General features: G+C 38.7%; 1 protein-coding gene across 6 annotated transcripts in view; it reads right to left on the bottom strand.

Annotated features, from left to right (window-relative positions):
• Positions 1-19,397, bottom strand: part of LOC131306613 (uncharacterized protein At5g08430-like) — a 30,218-nt gene extending 10,821 nt beyond the window's left edge. The window contains exons 1-9 of one of the 6 annotated variants that reach the window (XM_058332965.1): positions 19,265-19,396; positions 18,949-18,996; positions 18,777-18,902; positions 15,196-15,275; positions 14,519-14,706; positions 12,632-13,502; positions 10,586-10,695; positions 9,826-9,885; positions 1,776-1,826 (exon numbers count right to left, since the gene is read on the bottom strand). In XM_058332965.1, coding sequence (XP_058188948.1) covers positions 1,776-1,826; positions 9,826-9,885; positions 10,586-10,695; positions 12,632-13,502; positions 14,519-14,706; positions 15,196-15,275; positions 18,777-18,880 — 1,464 coding nt within the window. In that variant the 5' untranslated portion in view covers positions 18,881-18,902; positions 18,949-18,996; positions 19,265-19,396. Of the gene's footprint in view, positions 1-1,775; positions 1,827-9,825; positions 9,886-10,585; positions 10,696-12,631; positions 13,503-14,518; positions 14,707-15,195; positions 15,276-18,776; positions 18,997-19,264 lie in introns of those variants that run through there. The other 5 variants (XM_058332966.1, XM_058332964.1, XM_058332968.1 and 2 more) reach the window with 5 other exon arrangements.
• Between the last annotated feature and the right edge of the window lie 1,008 nt (positions 19,398-20,405).

Here is a 20,405-nt window from a genome sequence, read left to right as displayed (position 1 = left end):
AGAGAAAGAAAGAACAGGAAAACAAGTTTCTGGTGGCGTGCCAGAACATGACTCTGAAGGGAGAATACTACGCAATTAATTTCACAACCACCAGAAATGATGCAGTCCATAAAGGGAGTAAGAAAGAACAAGACTAAGGAAGCATTCACATATGCAAATTGTTTAGTTTCAAGCCAAACTCACATAGAGGCTAGAGCAATTGGATAAATGTGTACGGATGTCTCTAGTTCTTATAGAGTCTTGTTTATGCTTATAACAGGTTAAGTATGCTGCTGGTCATATTTATAGTTCAGGAGTATTTTCCTCAGTTCTAGACATTGGCCTTAAGGGTTGCCCTGGTCGTCTTGTGGATCAAGTTAGTTATTTGGTACTTTAATTACAGCTTATTTAGGTTTAGATTAACTTTAGAAGTCAAAAGTTTAGTAGTTTCCTTATTTAAATTAGGAAGTCTCTAGTCTATATATAAGTATGTTAGGCCTGAATAATAAGGGAGTTGAATATCATAAGAAATTTCAGAGCTTTTGAAGCCTCTTTTATGGATTGTGTGATGCAATCAAACCCAAGGGATTCAATTGAACCCTAGGTGTGATGCCTAGAGCTTCTAGGTTTGGTTCCTAGATCTATCTTCTTCTATTTTTCTCTTTTATTCTTGATATCCATTTACTCTCAGAGTGTTACTGCTCAAGGGTCTATTCACAACCCTAAACGATATAAAATTTGTAGCGGGCCGAACGAAATGGCTCGTGTCGCACCGAACGTGAGCCAGTTGCCCAATATAGCCCAAGTTATTCCACCTTTACCGCTCGGTATGTCGAGCGGTCTCATAGCCCAAACCCCGGCATCAGCCCGCCTATCCGGTTCGGCTTCCTATTCTTTCGGTCGGGAAATAAGTTCGGCAAGAGACCCCTCGAGGGGCGCATACCACGCTCGGTCCCGAACGAGCATGCGTGGCCAACATTCTAGTTCACCCGCATGGGAACAACAATCCCGCCCGTGGTGACATTCTTGACGTCACCCGTGCAGTTATTTGGATAAGGATAGGGGCACGTGAAGGTGCCAGCTCATCCTACAAACGGTTACAAAACCCTAAACATGACATGAGGATGACATCAGTCGACGCGTGTTGAGCGTTGGTACAATCTTGGAGATCAAGCTAGGAATTCACTATAAATACCCCATTATGCCTTCCTGAAAAAGGTATGCACAACTCAGCCCTAGAACCCTAGTTCTTGGTTCTCCTTTTCCTCTCTGCAAGTGTACTGATTCTTGCACTGGAGGGCCATTCCGGAGAGTCTCCGGTGTGGTCTTTAGTCGTGCCTCATTTTGCAGGATAAGGAGAAGACAAGGAGCAGATCTCAAATCTTGGTTCAAAAGAATGCATCATCATGAAAGGAGCCCCAAAAGTTGAATAATCGTGGCCCCAAAACCCAGCCTCTTTGTTACCCCGTTGAATCCCTAAAAGCTTTCACTCGTTCTACATCAAAAAAAAAATCTCTCTCTCTCTCTCTCTCCATAGATTTCCGTAGACAAGCCTATGAACAGTAATCTGGTATCGTATTTTAGGTGTGAACTCCGAATCAAGGGTCCCCAAGAAGCACAGTGGCAAAAAAGAACTAGGGAAGAACCCCACAAGTTGTCATGACCACTTGACCAGAATAAATGACATGGTTCATTCTGAAGACTAATGGAAGCCAAAGCCTAGATTCCAATGTTAGATTCTTATACATATAGGAAGAGACATAAGTGACACTAAACACTGAAGAGGAAATCCATACATGGTTTGTTATGTCCTCATGCAGACTTTTGGCCTTGTGCTCAAGCTCCACCTGTCAGACAAAAACTTTGATCAAATAACTTTTATAATACTGACTTTCGAGAGAAATAGGGACAAAGTTAAAATCCCTAATGGTAGAAAATTTCTCCACATAATCTTTAGATTAAGACGAAAGAATTTCAGATGTTTGAAGCTGAAAGAGAGCGGTGCCATTAAGCGTGAGAAAAAAAAATTAACCAACTTAAAGAACTCGTGGAAGAGAAAGATGTCCTCAACTGTAGAACCAAATACAAAAGCCGGTTTCTCAAGTTGAACTCAGTAAGAAATAAATATTTATATTGTATGCGGAGGGAGAGGAACAGGCGTGTTTTTCAAGCCACAAGCTCTGATGCCAGTCAGGTTATTAGGGCAGTTGTCCCTGATATTCGTGGTTACGTGAGTTCTTGGAGGAACATTAGGAAAACTGATACTAACAGTTGCTATGTCTTGATTGGGACATTTCTACAAGGGTGTTTGAGGTCTATTAGTGCTATCCTTATATGTTGTTTCTTTCTTAGTGTTCTAAGTGAGTAGGGTGCTGGTTGTGTGCCTTGGTTGTATATGTCTCTGGTATGCCCCTTAGCCCTTGTCTTTGGTTTGTTTTTAATAAAATTTCAATCACCCAGAAAAAGAAAAAAAAAGGCATCCCCAGATGTTGACTATTATACCAGTTTATTAGGAAGTGCTTGTAAATGGATAATTGAGACACCTTCTTCTTAATCTCGAAGGCAGTTGATTGGTACAGGGTCCATAGATACTTTAAAGATTTCTCCTGCCGCAATGGTATTCTAATCGTCATATTCAGAAATCGGGAAAAAACACAAAATGATAAGAAAGGCAACCACTGAAGTTCAAAGATAAAATGAATGCCGACAGGACATTTGGCAGGAGCACAGAAAATCATTTTTTCATCTGCTACAGGCAAAACCCTAGGTGGGTAGAGGAACTCAAGCTCAAGGAAATCTGACCTACAGAAGAATGACTTACAAGTTGCAATTTGGGACTAGAGCAAAGCTAGTTAACCAATCGTGTAACTATTTGATGCTTTTTTCTTGGATAGAATTGATGTTTCTAAAAAGACTTATCCTCCATCCTTAAGGTGATGCACAACGATTCAAACTCAGCAGAAACAGTAACTACCCTAGGTTACTACTGACTGGTAACGCCCTAAGTAAACGACTCACCTAGTAACTTGTTGAATCCAAACAATGTGGCCAAGATACTAGTAGTTGCATATGTGGTTCATTAAGATCACCCATGCACACTTTCAATGTGGACAGGGAGTTACAAACTGCTCTCCCATATAGCCTTGCACCCTCGCGAGAGGTTCAACTCTAGGGTCACTGTTAGATGATGGATCTATTTGTATCTAGTGTAATTATGTGTCTTATCATGTAATTAGTTTAAGTATCTAGGACCGTAGTGCAATTATTATACAGCTTGTATATATATTTTTTATGTTGAATGAAATTAACTCTAATGGGTTTTCTCCCTATTACGATTACCCTAAAACTGAACATGGTATCAGAGCGATAGAACCTGGCGACCTATGACGTTCTTCTTGTTGCTGCGTGAACAGTGTTTCATGAACAGTACTTCGTGAATAGTGCTTCGATCAGTCGGGGCTTGCCGTCGCCGTCGATCAGATCTGTTCTCGCCGATCAAATCTATTTTTTTCTTCTCTCATGAAGTTTCAACACTATTTCAGTCAGATCCGAAGGTTTTCAGCTGATTTTTTTGAGGTTCTAGGGTTTTTGGAACCGTTAATCATTGTTTTTGGAGTTCTAAAGTTGCTGGGAACATTGTTCATTGTTTATTTGGCATTATTGTTCTGCTTTCAAGATGTCAGAAGAGAAAAAACAGGCTTCCGCTAGTGGCAAGGATGAGTTGAGTCGTGTAGGGACTCTAGATAACTCTCCACTGGATATTTGTCCCATCAAACTGGATGGCACAAATTATTTACTTTGGTCTCGTACTTTTACATTAGCCATTAAAGCTAAAGGGATGTCTGAGTTCATTGAAAGCCCTGATACTGAGCCTACTACTGATGTTGAACTCAAGACGTTTAGGTCTCGTCGATCTTTAGCCATGACCGGTTGTTTAATTCTATGAAGGCTAATATTCGTAGTCCTTTCTTGCTTCTTAACACTCCATATCGGATTTGGACTATTGCCAAACAGACTTATTCTTAGCAAGGCAATGATGCTCAGTGTTTTGAGTTGCGAAAGCGACTTCGTACTATGGATCAACACAATTGCTGTTTACTTTGCCGATCTCAGTGGGGTCTGGCAAGAATTTGATTATTATCAGGGGTTTCAAGCAGTCTGTTCCGTTAATGCTGGTGCTTGGTTAAAAAGAATAGAGAAAGAGCGTGTGTATGACCTTCTTACTGGTCTTGATGTGGAGTATGATCCAATTAGAGTGCAGGTGTTGGGTCGTGTTCCGTTTCCATCTTTGGGAGATGCCTATGCCATTATTCAACAGGAGAAGAGCAGAAGGGGTGCTATGTTACAAGCTTCTACTTCTGATCGTTCTGCATTGGTTGCTATTCCGCAGGGACAGTTTGGGTCTAGCAGTGGAAAGTCTCAGTCTGGTACTACCAGTGGGACCATAGACCGTATGTCACTCCAGTGTGATTATTGCCACAACACTGGACATACCAAGGATTTCTGTTGGAAGTTACATGGTCATCCTTCTCGTGGGCGAGGCAGTGGACGTCGAGGTCGAGGTCGTGGTCATGGTCCCGGGCGTTCTCAGGCTCAGCCACATGTTTCAGAGTTTGCTACCTTGTCTGATTCTAGGTTCAGTACAGAAGTTCAGTCACCTTCTGATTCTGATGGCGGTTTTTCTCAGGGGGAGATGCAAGCTCAGGCGTCTTATGGCTCAGGCTGATTCTTCCTCTACTATAGCTCCTACTTCCACAGGAGCTCCTACTCCATCCTATTTTGCTCATTCAGGTATTCCAGCTAGTGCATTTACTGCCTTCTCTGGTATTCCTTGGATTACCGATACTGGTGCTTCAGATCATATGACAGGTTGTTCCTTTGTTTTTTATTCATATTCCACTTGTTCTGGTAAGAATAAGGTTCGAATTGCCGATGGATCGTTCTCTGCTATTTCAGGGAAAGGTTCTGTTCGCTATTCTCCCTCTATCTCTCTCTCTTCAGTCCTCCATATTCCAAACTTTGCCACTAACCTTCTTTCAGTTAGTAGTTTTACCCATTCTGCAAACTGTTCTGTGACATTTTTTTCTACTCACTGTATCTTTCAGGAACTAGAAACGGGGAAGGTGATTGGCAGTGGTAAAGCACATGGTGGTATGTATTATCTGGAGCATGCACCTCATCCATCTCAGCCATCTTTATCATGTGGACAAGCTCTATGGGCAGATATGAGTTCCACTCTTTCTTTGTTACATCGGTGACACCGTAGATTGGGTCATTCTTCTTTTGGGATATTAGAGAAACTCTTTCCTACTTTAGTTAAACATTGTCCTAGGGATCAGTTTTTTTTTAAGCCTGTGAGTTTGGAAAACATAAACGCTCTTTTTTAGGGATGGCAATGGGGCGGATTGGGTCTGATTTAGCGTCCTCCAAATCCACCCCGTTCTATATCAGATCGGAGTCGGAGCGGGAGAAATCGGGGAGGTGTCGGGGTCGGGAAAAAAATCGGGTCCCCATTCACCATAATAATTTGACTAGTTTTTTTATTTTTAGAGTGTTTTGAAAAAAAACAAGATTTTGATGATTGATGAGAGTTTAAAAAAATAGAAATAAATAAACAAAGACATAAATTAGTGTTTTATTAATTGGTATATTGCTCTTATTATATCAAAACAATGAAATTTATTTAGAAATATACATACAAAAATATAAATATCTTTAATCGGGTCTGGATGGGTTAAAATGGGGCGGGGGAAGCAAATACCATACCCGCCCCATTTGCCTATCAGATCGGGGAATACCCACTTGGATCGGGGCTGGAAGGTCGGAGGCGGGGACGGATCGGAGGTAATTGTCATCCCTACTCTTTTTATGCACCTATTAATAAACAAAGTGATTCTCCATTTATGGTTATCCATTCTGATGTTTGGGATCATTTTCCTGTCACTTCTTTAAAGGGCTATCAATGGTTTGTTACTTTTATTGATTGTTATTCTCGTGCCACATGGATGTACTTACTCCAGTCAAAAAATGAAGTATTTTCCTGTTTCAAATCTTTTCATAAGATGGTGTGCACTCAATTTGATACACATATTAAAATTCTTCGGAGTGATAATGGGACTGAGTATATTGATAAGATTTTTCGGACATATCTAGATGATAATGGTATTATTTTTCAGAAGACTTGCATTGACACTCCACAACAAAATGGAGTCGCTGAGCGTAAAAATCGTCATCTTGCTGAGGTCGCTCGATCTCTTTTGTTCACTATGAATGTTCCCAAATACTTATGGGGAGAAGCTATTTTAACTGCTACATATCTTATCAACCGTATGCCATACAGTGTCCTTAATTTTAAAACACCCATTGAGTGCCTGCCAAGCAGTTGTCGAGTTACGACTCTTCCACCTAGGGTGTTTGGTTGTGTGTGTCTTGTTCATACCCTAAAACCTTCTAGGGGCAAGCTAGGACATAAGGCCCATAAGTGTATTTTTGTTGGGTACTCTCCTACCCAGAAATGCTATAAGTGTTACGATCCTTATTCGAGGAAGATGTTTGTCTCTATGGATGTTACCTTTTGGGAAACAGAGATTTTTTATTCTCCCTCCAAACCATCTCTTCAGGGGGAGCATCGGCAGGGGGAAGAGATGTTTACCTTTTATAATCATAGTGAGGGGGAGAAATTTTTCTATGATCATAGTGAAGGGAAGAAGGAAAACACCGGAGAGGAACCAGTATTTGTTGAAAGGGAAACACATGATATTGGTGGTGACATTGAGGAACAACTACCTGCACGACGACGACTGCAGGGAGCTGGCTTACAGAGGTATGCTAGACGGAAAAATAGAAAGTCTTCATATACGTTACCACCTTGTCAATCACAATCACCCACTCTAGTTCCAGATTCCTCAGCTGACTCTTCTGGTAATGATTCTTCTCTTATTGAACCTCCTCCTATGGATCCTGACAATCTTCCTATTGCTATTCGAAAAGGTGTTAGATCTTGTACTCAACATCCTATTTCACAGTTTGTTTCTTATGACCGTTTGTCTCCTTCGTACCATGTCTTTGTCTCTACTCTTTCCTCTATATCTATTCCACAGAATTGGCAGGATGCATTCAAGATACCTAAGTGCAAAAGAGCTATGGTAGAAGAGATGACAGCTTTGAAAAAGAATGGCACCTGGGATCTAGTGTCACTTCCAGGAGGGAAGAAACTAGTGAGCTGCAAGTGGGTGTTCACTATTAAGCAAAAGGCTGATGGTACAGTTGAGAGATACAAGGCAAGGCTTGTTGCCAGAGGTTTTACTTAAACTTATGGTATTGACTATGAGGAGACGTTTGCTCCGGTAGCGAAGATGAATTCTGTGCGAGCTCTCCTCTCGTGTGCTGCCCACTTGAATTGGCCTCTTCAACAGTTTGATGTGAAAAATGCATTTCTCCATGGTAATTTAGAGGAGGAAGTTTATATGGATATTCCACCAGGTTTCTCTTCTCCTCTCTTCTCCTGCAAGTGGAGGAAAGGTGTGTAGATTGAAGAATGCACTTTATGGGCTGAAGCAGTCACCTAGAGCCTGGTTTGGCAAGTTTTCTAAGGCTATGCTGAGTTTTTGTTACAAGCAGAGCCATGCAGATCATACGATGTTTATCCGGCGAAGTAATGGTAAGATTGTTGTCCTTATTGTTTATGTTGATGACATAATAATGACAGGCAATGATGTGAGTGAGATTCATAACCTTAAGTCTTGTCTAGCTCAAGAGTTCGAGATTAAGGACTTGGGATCATTGAGCTACTTCCTTGGAATGGAAGTAGCGAGGTCTGATAGAGGTATCTTTATTTCCCAACTCAAGTATATACTTGATTTTTTTGGAAGAAACAAGTATGTTGGGCTGTAGACTTGCAGATTCTCCTATTGAGGCGAATCATCATCTTAGTGGAGATGTGGGGGAGCGTACTGATAAGGAGAGGTATCAGCAACTTGTGGGTCGACTATTATACTTGGCCCACACTCGACCAGATATTACTTATGCAGTAGGTGTTGTTAGTCAGTTTATGCATGATCCTCGTACTTCACATCTAGATGCAGTTTATCGTATTTTGAGGTATCTGAAATCAGCTCCAGGAAAACGAATTTTGTTCTCTAATCATGGCCATTTGTGATTGGAGGCATCCACTGATGCTGACTGGGCTGGTTCTGTGGATGATAGGCGCTCTACTTCTGGCTATTGCACTTTCCTTGGGGGTAATCTGATTACCTGGCGAAGTAAGAAGCAATCGGTAGTCGCCAGGTCTAGCGCAGAAGTTGAATATAGAGCTATGGCTAATGGTGTTTGTGAGCTCTTGTGGCTCCAAACTTTGTTACTTGATTTGGGGTTTGCTGACAGTGTTCCGATGAAACTCTACTGCGACAATGAAGCTGCCATTAACATTGCTCATAATCCCGTTCAGCATGACAGAACGAGGCACATAGAGATTGATCGACACTTCATCAAGGAAAAGTTGAACGAGGGTTTGATATGTATTCCGTTTGTGAGATCTGGAGATCAGTTAGCTGATATATTCACAAAAGGGCTGGGTAGCAAGAGTTTTCATCCTATTGTGTTCAAGTTGGGCTTGATTGATATCTTCGCACCAACTTGAGGGGGAGTGTTAGATGATGGATCTATTTGTATCTAGTGTAATTATGTGTCTTATCATGTAATTAGTTTAAGTATCTAGGACCGTAGTGCAATTATTATACAACTTGTATATATATATTTTACGTTGAATGAAATTAACTCTAATGGGTTTTCTCCCTATTACGATTACCCTAAAACTGAACAGTCACCAATCACCATAACTTGCAACTTTGCCCGAGTCTTTTCCCTAATAGCTAATCACTGTAGCCTTACCGGGGGGGTTCCTAGTGGCCACACAAGGTATCATGGGTCGCTTGGATGCCACTTGTAATGTCCCTAGTAAACTAATAACTCAATGACTTATCAAAGCCTAACAACATGGCCCAAAATGCTTAACTCCATGTCACAAGTAGCAGGTTACATAATCCATCCCAGGAACACCCATGCAGACTTTCAGTATGGGATGGGGTTGTTAGAGAAACAGCCTATAGCTGTTCACGCTCAGAAAACAAAGTTTTCAGGATGAACAAGCAATTCCTTGAGGAATTACCACAACATTTTTTCAAAAATGGAAGAGAAAAAGTTATTCCTACCAAAAAGATAATTAATAAAACGAATTATAGTTATTCCTACCAAAAAGATAGCGGTAAATATTCCGAGTATCGTTCTCAGAGGTTATGAAGGCTAAGTCACAATTATTTCACTGTTCAAATAAAGTCACAATTATTCATTTACGTCCTAAATTAATTCAGAAAAATAGTTGATTGTTGATTTTGAGAAAACTCAATAAAGATGGTAATTAAAAGCAATTAAATGTAAAGATATTCGCAAGTGGAGTGAAGAGCAATACGATAGAATAGATTAGGTTTAACGAATGACCAAAAAAAATGTAAAGAGATTCGATGAGAGAAAAGGGATGGCTTATTCTCCATTTCAATTGAAGTAGAAACCAATTGTATGGATCCAAGGGACCACATTATTGAGACTCGATCCCAACAGTTTCCGATATTTCATTCCACTAAATCACGACAAAATGCAAGTGCCAATTACATTCTTTCCAGAGGAGTTTTCCAAACGCTTCAAAAAACCAAGAATCTTTCAGCTTGCGATCAGATACGATAATAGTATCCAGTATTCATAAAGAAATCCACAATAGATATAAGTAAAGAACTTTATTTGTCAAGCATATGGAAGCATAAAATTAATCAGAAAGTTTATGAGGCAACTTACTATAGTAAGCTTTCTTAGTAGCCCGTCTTTCACTTTTTGTCTTAAATCATCGCATTCTTCCTGCAAAGCTCGAAAAAGACTAACCATTGTTGACACGACAAACTGCTGCTGTAGGTTTAACTACAGAAACACTATAATTGCTGACTCACGGTGTAATGCTTATACAGTATAGCTTCGGTATAAGAAGATCCAGATATGATAACTACATATGTGAATTATTACAGTAGAGTAGGAAGTGAAAATTTGAAAGAAGACAAAGTATAAAACAAAGAGAAAATTTCTTTTATATCCCTTCGACTTTGACCAAAAATTCATTTTGGTCCTTCACCTTTCAATTTCGGCATAAAAATACTTCGACTTTCCAATTTTTTTCAATGTCATCCTTTAGGGATATATACATATATACACGAAAAATAGGATGTTTGGATCAAGCACCCTACACACATCGGATGCCGTTGATTCCCGCGTAGGCCCCTCGTTTTTTTTTTATAGAATTTTTGAATGACTCGGATCAGCCGTCTGGTGGCCGGAGACAGCCCGGGCCGGCCGTCGGTCCCTATAGCAGGACTCAAAGAAAACGGATTCCTTTTAAAGGATGACATTGAAAAAAATTGGAAAGTGGAAGTATTTTTATGCCGAAATTGAAAGGTGAAGGACCAAAATGAATTTTTGGTCAAAGTCGAAGGAATATAAAAGAAATTTTCCCTAAAACAAATAAGAAAGAACGAGAAAACAGAACTACTAAAAACACTAATTTTACCTCGGAAAAGTTATCATCTGAAAGCATATCAACACCTACGTCGATTGACATATTTGGAACTTGGAGAAGAATTTCTGTCTTGGTTTCCCCCATGGTTACCTTCCTCATTCCTGAGTACATCATGAGTTGATGACAAAGGAAATGTGCAATGTTAAAAATAAGTTCCACTCGGAAAGAAAACTATAGCTTATCCATGAATAGGTTTCAGCAAACTCAACGACGATATAATGCAAATAAACAAACTAAGGAAAATACAACAATCCAAACCCCAACCATACCATTTAACCGCCATGTTTGAGCACTGGCTACCAGATCATTCTAAAAGGTACTCTGTAGAGTCATGGACACTGTAGTCTGTAGTTCTCAGATTTTAGACACAGCACACAATTGGCCCAACGTGGTTCATTTACCTTCGATTGTTCTTTCAAACGCATAATTATCATTGAGGGAGTAGCTGGATATATGTATAATGGGTCACAAACTCCTAGACTCCTAGTATGATTCCTGCAAAATCAGTACTTCAGATTTCACTTCTACTCGAGAAAACTTCAAGCAACTTCATTTTGACGGCGACTCAAAATTTTCATATAGAAGTCGTTCCTCCACATCAGTTGTAAAAGTGAACTAGTTAACATACACCACAGCACCTTTTCCAGGACCACTGCTGAAGAAAGAACTGCACGATAGGCAACTAAAGTTCTGAAACAACAAGAATAAAGATTCACTTCTGGTTCTTTCGGTTGCTCAAGTTTCAAATGGACATTGTATAACTTGTTTGATAAATGATGATTGGGCTTTTGTTGGACGGAAGAATCTGCCATTCATAAAGTGCCATGTTTGATAGCTTAGCCAGGGAGAACTGAAAGGAACATGCGGTAGTCCGATATACAATAAAACATTTGCTTCCACGTTCTTTATTCCCTGTTCAACAGATCGGTTTTTTAAAAGAACTCATTGATATCTAGTAAATTGTTGAAAAGTTTTGAATTTTTATTCATAAATTGTATTATTTTTAAGTCCTCTTCTTGCGGACCGGAAAAAGATTTTTGCACGGAGGGAATAATAGCTATACTAAAGCACAGAATAATTGCAGCATTTTACCACTTAACATAAGGTATTGAACCGGGTCATGCCAACACAGTGAGACAAGTTGCAGGACTCGAAATTTTAATATGAATCTAACTCCTCAAATTAACTGCCAGTACCCAAGTGGTTGGAGAAAAGGTTTAAACCGAAATTGGCTTGCTGTTGTGTTTGATCATGGTACCACAAAATATAAGTCGGAAATAGGAAGGTTCATTTCACTAATATGTAGTACCTTTTTTGTACAACTTACCATTTCATTAGAATGGTATCGCTAGTTCTAGCATTGAATTCAAATCAATCTAATATATAAATGAGGGACAGGAACTGCTGTTTTACAGGGAAATAGTATTATCCTTTTCTTCCAAAAACTTAAGTCACGCAATTTATTGATTCTTATTAAGTCAAGGCCTTTGCAGCAGGATCCTCTTATCGGGGCTGCGAATCCACCACAGAACTTCGCTCCCATGCTCGTAAGTCATAATCTCTTAGCAACCTCACTCCCATCGAGAAACGAGCCCGCTCACAACTAGGATAGAACCTCCCAAGTTTATAGATCTCACAAGTAATAAAAGAAAGGCTACCAAACTAGAGAACATATGGAGTAATAATAAGATACTAGCAAAATATTAACTTAAATTTGCTCAACACTAAGTACTAGTATAATATTTACGTAAATCCACACCAAAAAATGTTTGCAATTGACACTAGTTACGAATTTACATGTTGAAGTTAAATTAATATTTCTATAACATATTTATTTATGTATGTATGTATACCCACACGCTCATATAGACGCTCTCAACATTAGATTCTACTATATCCTCTTGCTCTCCCGCACCTGCACCAACTTTTGCCCCTGCTTCGTGCAACTAAGGTTAAGGCACGGAAGAAAAAGGGCAACTAATAGGAAGAAATATTCCAGTTAGATCATTTGATTATCATATATTCACCAAGACAAACCTGTGACTTGCAGAAGCTGAAAAGAACTTCTCTGAGTAAAGTCAATGAATTCTGATCTGACTCTGACAAAGCTTCCTAGTAACTTGCCTTCAAAGTTTCCAAGTTGCTTCAATAGCTCCTGCACTAGGCTCCTCCTCAGGTAGACAAGCTTAATGTTTTCAGAAGTGATGGAAGCAAAACAGCTCTGCGGAGCATTATACACCTCCTCTTTTTCCTGGATTTTCCTACATGTACTCAATTTTTTCTGCTTTTTACAGGCCACCAACACATTTTCATCCTTATCTTCTGAGCTGTATTCAAATTCATCCTCTGATGGCTCTAGGTTGTTGACAAAATGAGGCTCCAGGAGGTCATGTATTTTATTCCGGTTCACTGTTTTCCTCCCCAAAACAGATTTCAGTCTATCATCACATAAAATCTTCCTTTTTCTCTCAGAGTCAAAGAGCCTGTTTTCGTTGATATATGCAGTAATGATACTAGACACCTGCACTTGTGATAATTCTGTGCTTGTGTCTTTACCTATTGATGCAAGAAAATCTATGAGGGATTTTGAACCCCAACCGATGAACTCTCTTTTATTCGACACTACCTTCCTTTTCATCACAAGTTGCTGCCCTTTGGATTTCTTTATTTTCTTCATTGGTTTGCGTTCCTCTACATCATCTTCATCCTCGTAATCAGATCTTAATTGAATATCTTCATCCTCCTCAGATTCGACTACATAGTCAGACTTAATGTTTTCACCCTTCTTCAGTTGAGCATAGGCAAAACGAAGATCCTCCAAAGTCAAGCCTTCTTGCTTCTTGATTATCTCCCAATATTCCATGAATAAGCCCTCATATGTGTCTCGATCTTTGAAGTCTACCTGTTCCTGCAATGTAATAAGCAGATATTGGAGAATAAGCAGCAAAACTCATCCTTTGAACGAATAAGAAAAGCCCCCCCGGGTGTGGGTGAAAAATTGCAACTGGCTATTGGACTTTTCTTCTTTTCCTTTTGTAGATTCCTCGTTTGTCGTTTGTTTATTCTTCATTTTGTTTTATGTGGATTCCTTGTCCCCCGCTTTTATTAATTGAACTCTTGCTGCTTTTTCTATGTCATATGAAGTCTTCTTTCTTACTATTCAAAAACAAAAAACATACAAATGTTAGGCATAATTGGATCTTAATCGAGACCATTACTGGGTGACTTGGATCACAGTAGGATTTGTTAACAGCCCACTTTACGTATCATTTCGTCTTAAACAATTTCAAACATCGTATCTTACATGTTACTTGAGTAAATTTTAGGTGGGTATTGTTGAAGATACAAATAATAATATTACCCACCCTCTCTGACAGCTTAATCTTTTAGATGAATTCACGCTTAACTATCTAATATGATATCAAAGCACGCAACAGTTCTTGTGCTCAAATCTCACCACATGCCTAACAATTAAAATACTTGCACGTGTTTAGTGTCTAATGGAGGAGAGCCTGACCAAATGTGAGGTCATCGGTGAGGATAGAAATAAGAAAGTTATCTAACATCTAAAGTTTTCATATTGAGTCAGTTGTTACAAGTAGGTATGTCAAGCAAACGAGGAAACTCCTTTTTCCATTTAATTTACCAGCATTTAGAAAACCATCGCAACCCACAGCTAGAACTAGAAGTTAAGACAAACATAGAGTTGGCATATACATTTTCAACTAGTTATACGCTATGTCTAATGCAACATGAATTAAGTGGAGGGCTAGCTTCTTGGAAGATCATAAGTAGGTTTCTATCTTGTCTCCACAAAAAGGAGATTATCCATAACCAAATTAAAGAACTTAGTACCAATCAAAAATGATTCATTTTGCAACTCAAACTGATTAGTAACATATTACCAAGAAAGAAGTGTCATACCCCATCAGAGTCAACATCAACGTTCTCTTCTGAAAGTAGGGCAAGCTTTAAGCAGTGATTGCAGAATCCTTTTTCCCCTCTAACACATGAAAACTTCGTATTAATCATGCAGCGTTTGCACACAGCATTCGGGCAGCAAAAGCAATGAAACTTTGAGCGGTTGTGGCAAATTAAGCAAGAATGCCATTCTGAAATACAAAATGAGAATTAGTTTGCCACTTTGCATGCTGTTATGACAATATGCACCGTCTTGGAAGTACGAGAAAATAAGTTAACATCATAAGGCCAGATAAGGCTTCTTTTAGTTTTTAGAATAAGATCTGAAAAATAGCAATGACTGTTGAAAGTCTCGTCATGAAAGTCTTGTTATGTGGAAGAGGATGTTATATCATTGCAAAACTATATTTATGAAATCTTCTCAATTTCAGTCACAAATTCCATGACATAACTAGTAGATTAAATATTTAGGAAATGGAGTTTCCATAAAGAGCAAATTTTCTTACTTCTCCAAGACATGTGGAATAGGAAAACTTAGATAATTGAGGATGGGAAATAAACCTTTGCCACATCTGGCAATTAGTGCCCCGTTTTTACTTCGAAAGTCAAGATTCTATTAGAACCAGTGAATGGCATGCAAGAAGAGAAAAGAAAACTGCAGACAAATATAAGGGGCTTACCACAACTCCAGCGGTTCCCGGAATCGAAAAATAGTTCATCCTTTCCCACGCATCGAGCATGATAAGCTTTTAGACACTGCCTGAACCAGTACATTTGACAATGATTACACAAAATAAAACTACTTCATGATCAATAATGGAAAATAATTCAATAAAATAAAAAGTCCCCATGAATCAATAGGCTACAAATAAAGGAGTAATAATAGACAGCTAAACATGTTCAGAAACTTAAACAGACACACAGCTCGGTTCAGAAAAATAAATACGAAAGCACATAGATGTGAATGCAATGGCGAAGCTTGTTCCTTCAAGCATAAACAAAGCCAAATGTCACTGGGTTTTGGTTATATGTGATAAAACTACAAACTTGGGCAATAATATCCCACAACGGCCCTGGAGGTCTGCTCTATTATAAGGCCAACCTGTGTCCAATCAAACCATAAAGCGTAACCCATCATCCAAAGGATTAGTACCAAAAAAAAACTAAGAAAAGAAAGCTTTAATCTATGTATTGGTGACTCTACCTCCTCAGGAAACTTTTGTTTCTCTTAATTCATCTATACTTCAACATGGATCTCTTTTGAGCTTTTCTCCATTGCAGTTTCGAAAGGCTTATGCCTGAGGTAAGTTTAATTTTTGAAGCACACACCTTTCAACTAAGTATGGACATGACACGAACAAGGACACAAAACGAACACTGAGCAAGAAATTTTTAGACAATGTTGGTACAAGACACGTTAAACAAATAAGAATTATCTACTATTGTAGTCCGTTTACATCGAATCATATCATAGCTATGATTAAAAATGTGACGTAGCACTAATTGAGATTGAAATGAAGCATATGTTTCATAACTTAAGCAATGATATGTCATTGACATAATTTCATAAAAAATAATAGTAAAGGGCAAACTCAATGCGCGAGGCTCCCACCATTGTGGGGTATGGGAAAAGGTTGATGTACGCAGCCTTACCCCTGCCCTGCAAATAGATAGGCTGTTTCTGGGACTCGAACCCATGACCTCCAGGTCACAATGGAACAACTTTACCGTTGCGCCAGGCCATAAAAAATAATAGTACAGACCTTTTATCAATTAGGACAAATCAAGTCCATCAATTCATGCATGAAAAACACACATCATCTAATGCAACAATTCTTAAATCTATATGTGAAAATGACAGGGAATGACGATGAGGTCGTGTCCTGTCGGTGTCTGACACTACATGTCACCTTCATAGAGGTGTCGGTGCTTCTTTATCCTTTCACTGTTTGATGGTGTAGCCTATAATGCACATGCATCATACAGGACTAAAGCATTGCATATTTATGCATAATCAACACTGGAGAAGTCAACAACAGTTAAGTAATAAGGTAGTGGTGCATAGGACAAGACCAAATGTCCATATTTAAATCCAGATAGTCATAGTAACACAAAATGGTCATGGATGATATAAGGATGAGAAAAAATCGGGCATACGATTTTCTGTTATCTATTATTCTTTCCACTTCTGTGCATTTCTGTTAAAAAACCACCTTCAAATCAAAACAACTTAAACCTTCGCCTCTGGGAGCAAAATGCCTTGCCTAACAATTTTACAAACAATATTAACCTCCCATCCTTTTCCTTGTAAATTTCAAGAAAGGTCAGTTTGTAAATTAGCATAATGCTCTTCAAAAGAACTTATTAAGATAATTACATTCGACCAATAGAAATCTGTTCCAAGGATGTTACTAGGCATCCAAGTGCCTTGACACCAATCATTAATACGAGGAGCATAAAAATATGCGATCTTCATATCATTGCAAAGGAGCTGGTACTACATCCCAAATTATAGGGTATGAATAGGATACCTGACTCAAAAACTCTTGTCCTCGTGTCATAAGACCCTCACCCAACCGCATCTTGTGATTATATGGGTTATCTTATAACATAAAAACCACATTGTACAACTGAGACATCTGGGAGGTCTTCAAACTAAAGAAATTTTCCCCCAGTTCAATTTTTTTTTTTAAATTCATATTCTGTGTTTAAAAACAGAACTTGTAAAACATTCAACTGGTAGTCCTCTTATATTGAAACACTACATTTAAATATGATTCGGCTTTCCAAAAAAATAAACATAACAAGTACATTAATATATAAATATATGTATATGAACTGCTAATGACCAGCCCGGCCAAGTATGAAATACTTGGAAACACGTAGAAGTAATTGGAATGTGTGAAAAGTATACCTTAAGGCTCCCCTTTCTTGGCACCTTGTTAGCACAAACCTTTACAAATTTACTGCTATAGATGTTTTACTGAGTTTTTGCAATGTCAACAGGATGCGGGCAGTAATTTTCTCGAGTTCGAATAGGTCAAGCATGGTTAACTGAACTCTCATTCCTCTGTACCTTGAGGTGGCTGCCAAGGACCTAGGACTTTTTGAATTTGCAGGTGCGCTCGCATGGTTTTGGGATGCGAACCATTGTCATTTCATGGTTATATTACAAATTGTTAGTTAACGTTAAGGTTTCCAAACTTCTTGAGTGCAGTCACCCCTTCGCCCATAGATAATCACTAGTTTCTACATAGCGTTTAGGTCCGGGGATGACTTGTTTACGTGAAATGGACGGACTTCATGTCAAGACTAAGCCCTGAACACCCTCATCATAGAAAAAAAATTCTACATGTTTATCAAAATAAACAATTCATCATTGGGAGGCTACTCATTTGGACACCCCATTTTCTCAACACCATGTGAGTATGCGGTAGGGAGCGGCGCTTCATCCTGAACCCGAATAGGCTATCCCTATCGTTCAGTCCGTAGAACACAACACGTAGAACAATATTGCTACAAATCAAGTTGACTGAACATTGGAAACTGACTGATTGAACCATGCTATCTTGGCAGCATGCTTTCAAAACCAAACTTGCTGTTCATTTATTTAAAATATATATATGATTCAATCACAAGGTTTCCAATTGTTGAATCAACCCGACTTTCACATGTTGTACACGTCGAGATCGATGAAGTGAATGGATCGAATCACATTTTAGGGCTCGTTGCAATGCCCGTTTCAAGGCAGAGCATGACAGGTTGTGGCCCAGACTCCCCATTTCTGCGAGAATGCTAAGACAAGAATACCATTCATGCACATGGAGCAATTTCGTCCATGTCACCTAAAAGGATTGGATTCCTATTCAGTCCCAAGGACGTCTCGGACCAAACTTTTGTGGGCCCTTTCCGGACCCATTTTGACGATCTGAACCATTTACTTCTTACAACTCGTTTAGACCATCAAGCAAGTCCAAAATCATGTTCATTGAATATAAATTGATTTGTTTTCGAATGACATTTATATCATAAAAAATTAGATGCAGCATAAACGGTTTTAAAAAAATATATCAACCACATCCAACATCTATACTAAATGAACGAGTTTTTTTCTTTAATCATTGAACTGAAGCTGCGAAGGCCCACATGTCTAAGGGCGAGATCCTAAAAAAGTGTCCGTCTGTTTCTCTTTGAAGATCCCCAAAATGCTTTTCAAAGACAAAAGCAATGGTCTTTTTCAGAGAGGAAAAAAAAAACTCACTTGTAGTCGCAAGTAAATAGCAATCCACCATCTTTGCAAACAAAGCACCAATCCTCACAGATCTCTTCCTTGTTTACAGTCCTTTTCCCTGTCTTCTTCTTCATAACGTCCTCCTTGAACGAAGACCTAGCATGCAATCCGAGACCGACCCACGTCCTCCTTCAACGAAAACCTGGCATGCAATCCGAGACCGACCCACGTCCTCAAATCCCAAATGCCGCTGGAAAAACCAAAAAAAAAAAAAAAAAAAGAAGCAGCAAAACAATGTGAATCAGAAAACGACAACCGAAAGAATGAGCAAGACCAAAACCCAGAAACCCTTGACCCGTTAATGGAGGAGGGATTTCTCTGGTCGCGGATTTTTTTTGCTAATTCTTAGAAATAGTATGTCGTAAAAAGTTGGAACAGATTATGCATTTGATCCTTCACATTTCACCATCGTTTGGTGATAAAGAAGTTAGAAACAGGGACAGGGTTTTGTTACGTACGCCGAGAAAAATTAACCAGAACAGAACCCAGAACGGAGATTGAGCATTCGAAAGATTAACACCGCTCCATAATCCGCTACTGGTATTTTTTATAGTATTTAATTTAATGTGGTAATACTAAAATAGTACTAATTTAATGGGGCCAGGGTGTGGTGGTGGACCTGGTGGCTGGTGCTGGTGGGGTTCCTTGAGGTTACTAGTATTACAGAGAGTCTACACACACATACAAGTGCAGAGATTTCATTGTGGGATCTACCACAGATTTCACACAAATCATCCGAGCCGTTCATTAAATGTAAAACATTTTTTCAAGGGTCCCCGTAAAAAATAATCTCAATCCGATATCTCTAGGTGCTCGATCTAATCATATAACTTTTCATTATCTGGAAATCTGAATGAAAAGTTAGATAGTTGGATGAAGTACCTATAGGTATTAGATTGAGTTTATTTTTTACGGAAACCCTTGAAAAAATATTTACATTTAATGAACGACTCAGATGATTTGTGTGGTACCCGTAGTAAGCCCTGCAATACAATCTGTACACAATCTATACATAGATTGCTGTGTGTGTAGCAGCACTGCTACTATTACATAAAGTCGGTTGCCATGTACATTTTGCACACATATGGTGCATAGATTAATGTGTAGAGTCCACCGTGGATTTCAAAACAAACGATTCGAGTAGTTAATTAAATGTAAGACAATGACTGAAGCGAAAAATCAGTTCCATCCGGCTATAAGTATTTGATTCAATCATCTAATTTTTATTATTTTGAAATTCAAATAAAAAGTTAGATAATTGAATCGAGCACTTTTAAGTATCAGATTGAGTTAATTTTTTGTCTTAACCTTTAAAAAAATATTTTACATTTAATGAACGGCTTGAATAATTTATGTGAGACTCGTAATAGATCCCATAAAATATATGTGCAAAATGTCTGTGCAGGTAGCAACTCTGTTGGTATTATACTTGGAAAAATTTTAAAATTAGCTTAATGGGCTGATAATAGTAAATATGTAAATGTATATTAAAAAGTATATAAAGTACACAAAAATAAATACAATATTTTTTTTATCTTCTAATATATTTATCGTCAAACACCAGTGACTTATGCCAGGGTTTGATGGGAAAGGAATATG

This window comes from Rhododendron vialii, chromosome 11a (genome assembly GCF_030253575.1).
Source record: "Rhododendron vialii isolate Sample 1 chromosome 11a, ASM3025357v1".
NCBI classification, from domain to species: domain Eukaryota; kingdom Viridiplantae; phylum Streptophyta; class Magnoliopsida; order Ericales; family Ericaceae; genus Rhododendron; species Rhododendron vialii.
Note: the sequence above shows the minus strand (reverse complement) of the source record. Positions and strands in the feature narration are given on the sequence as shown.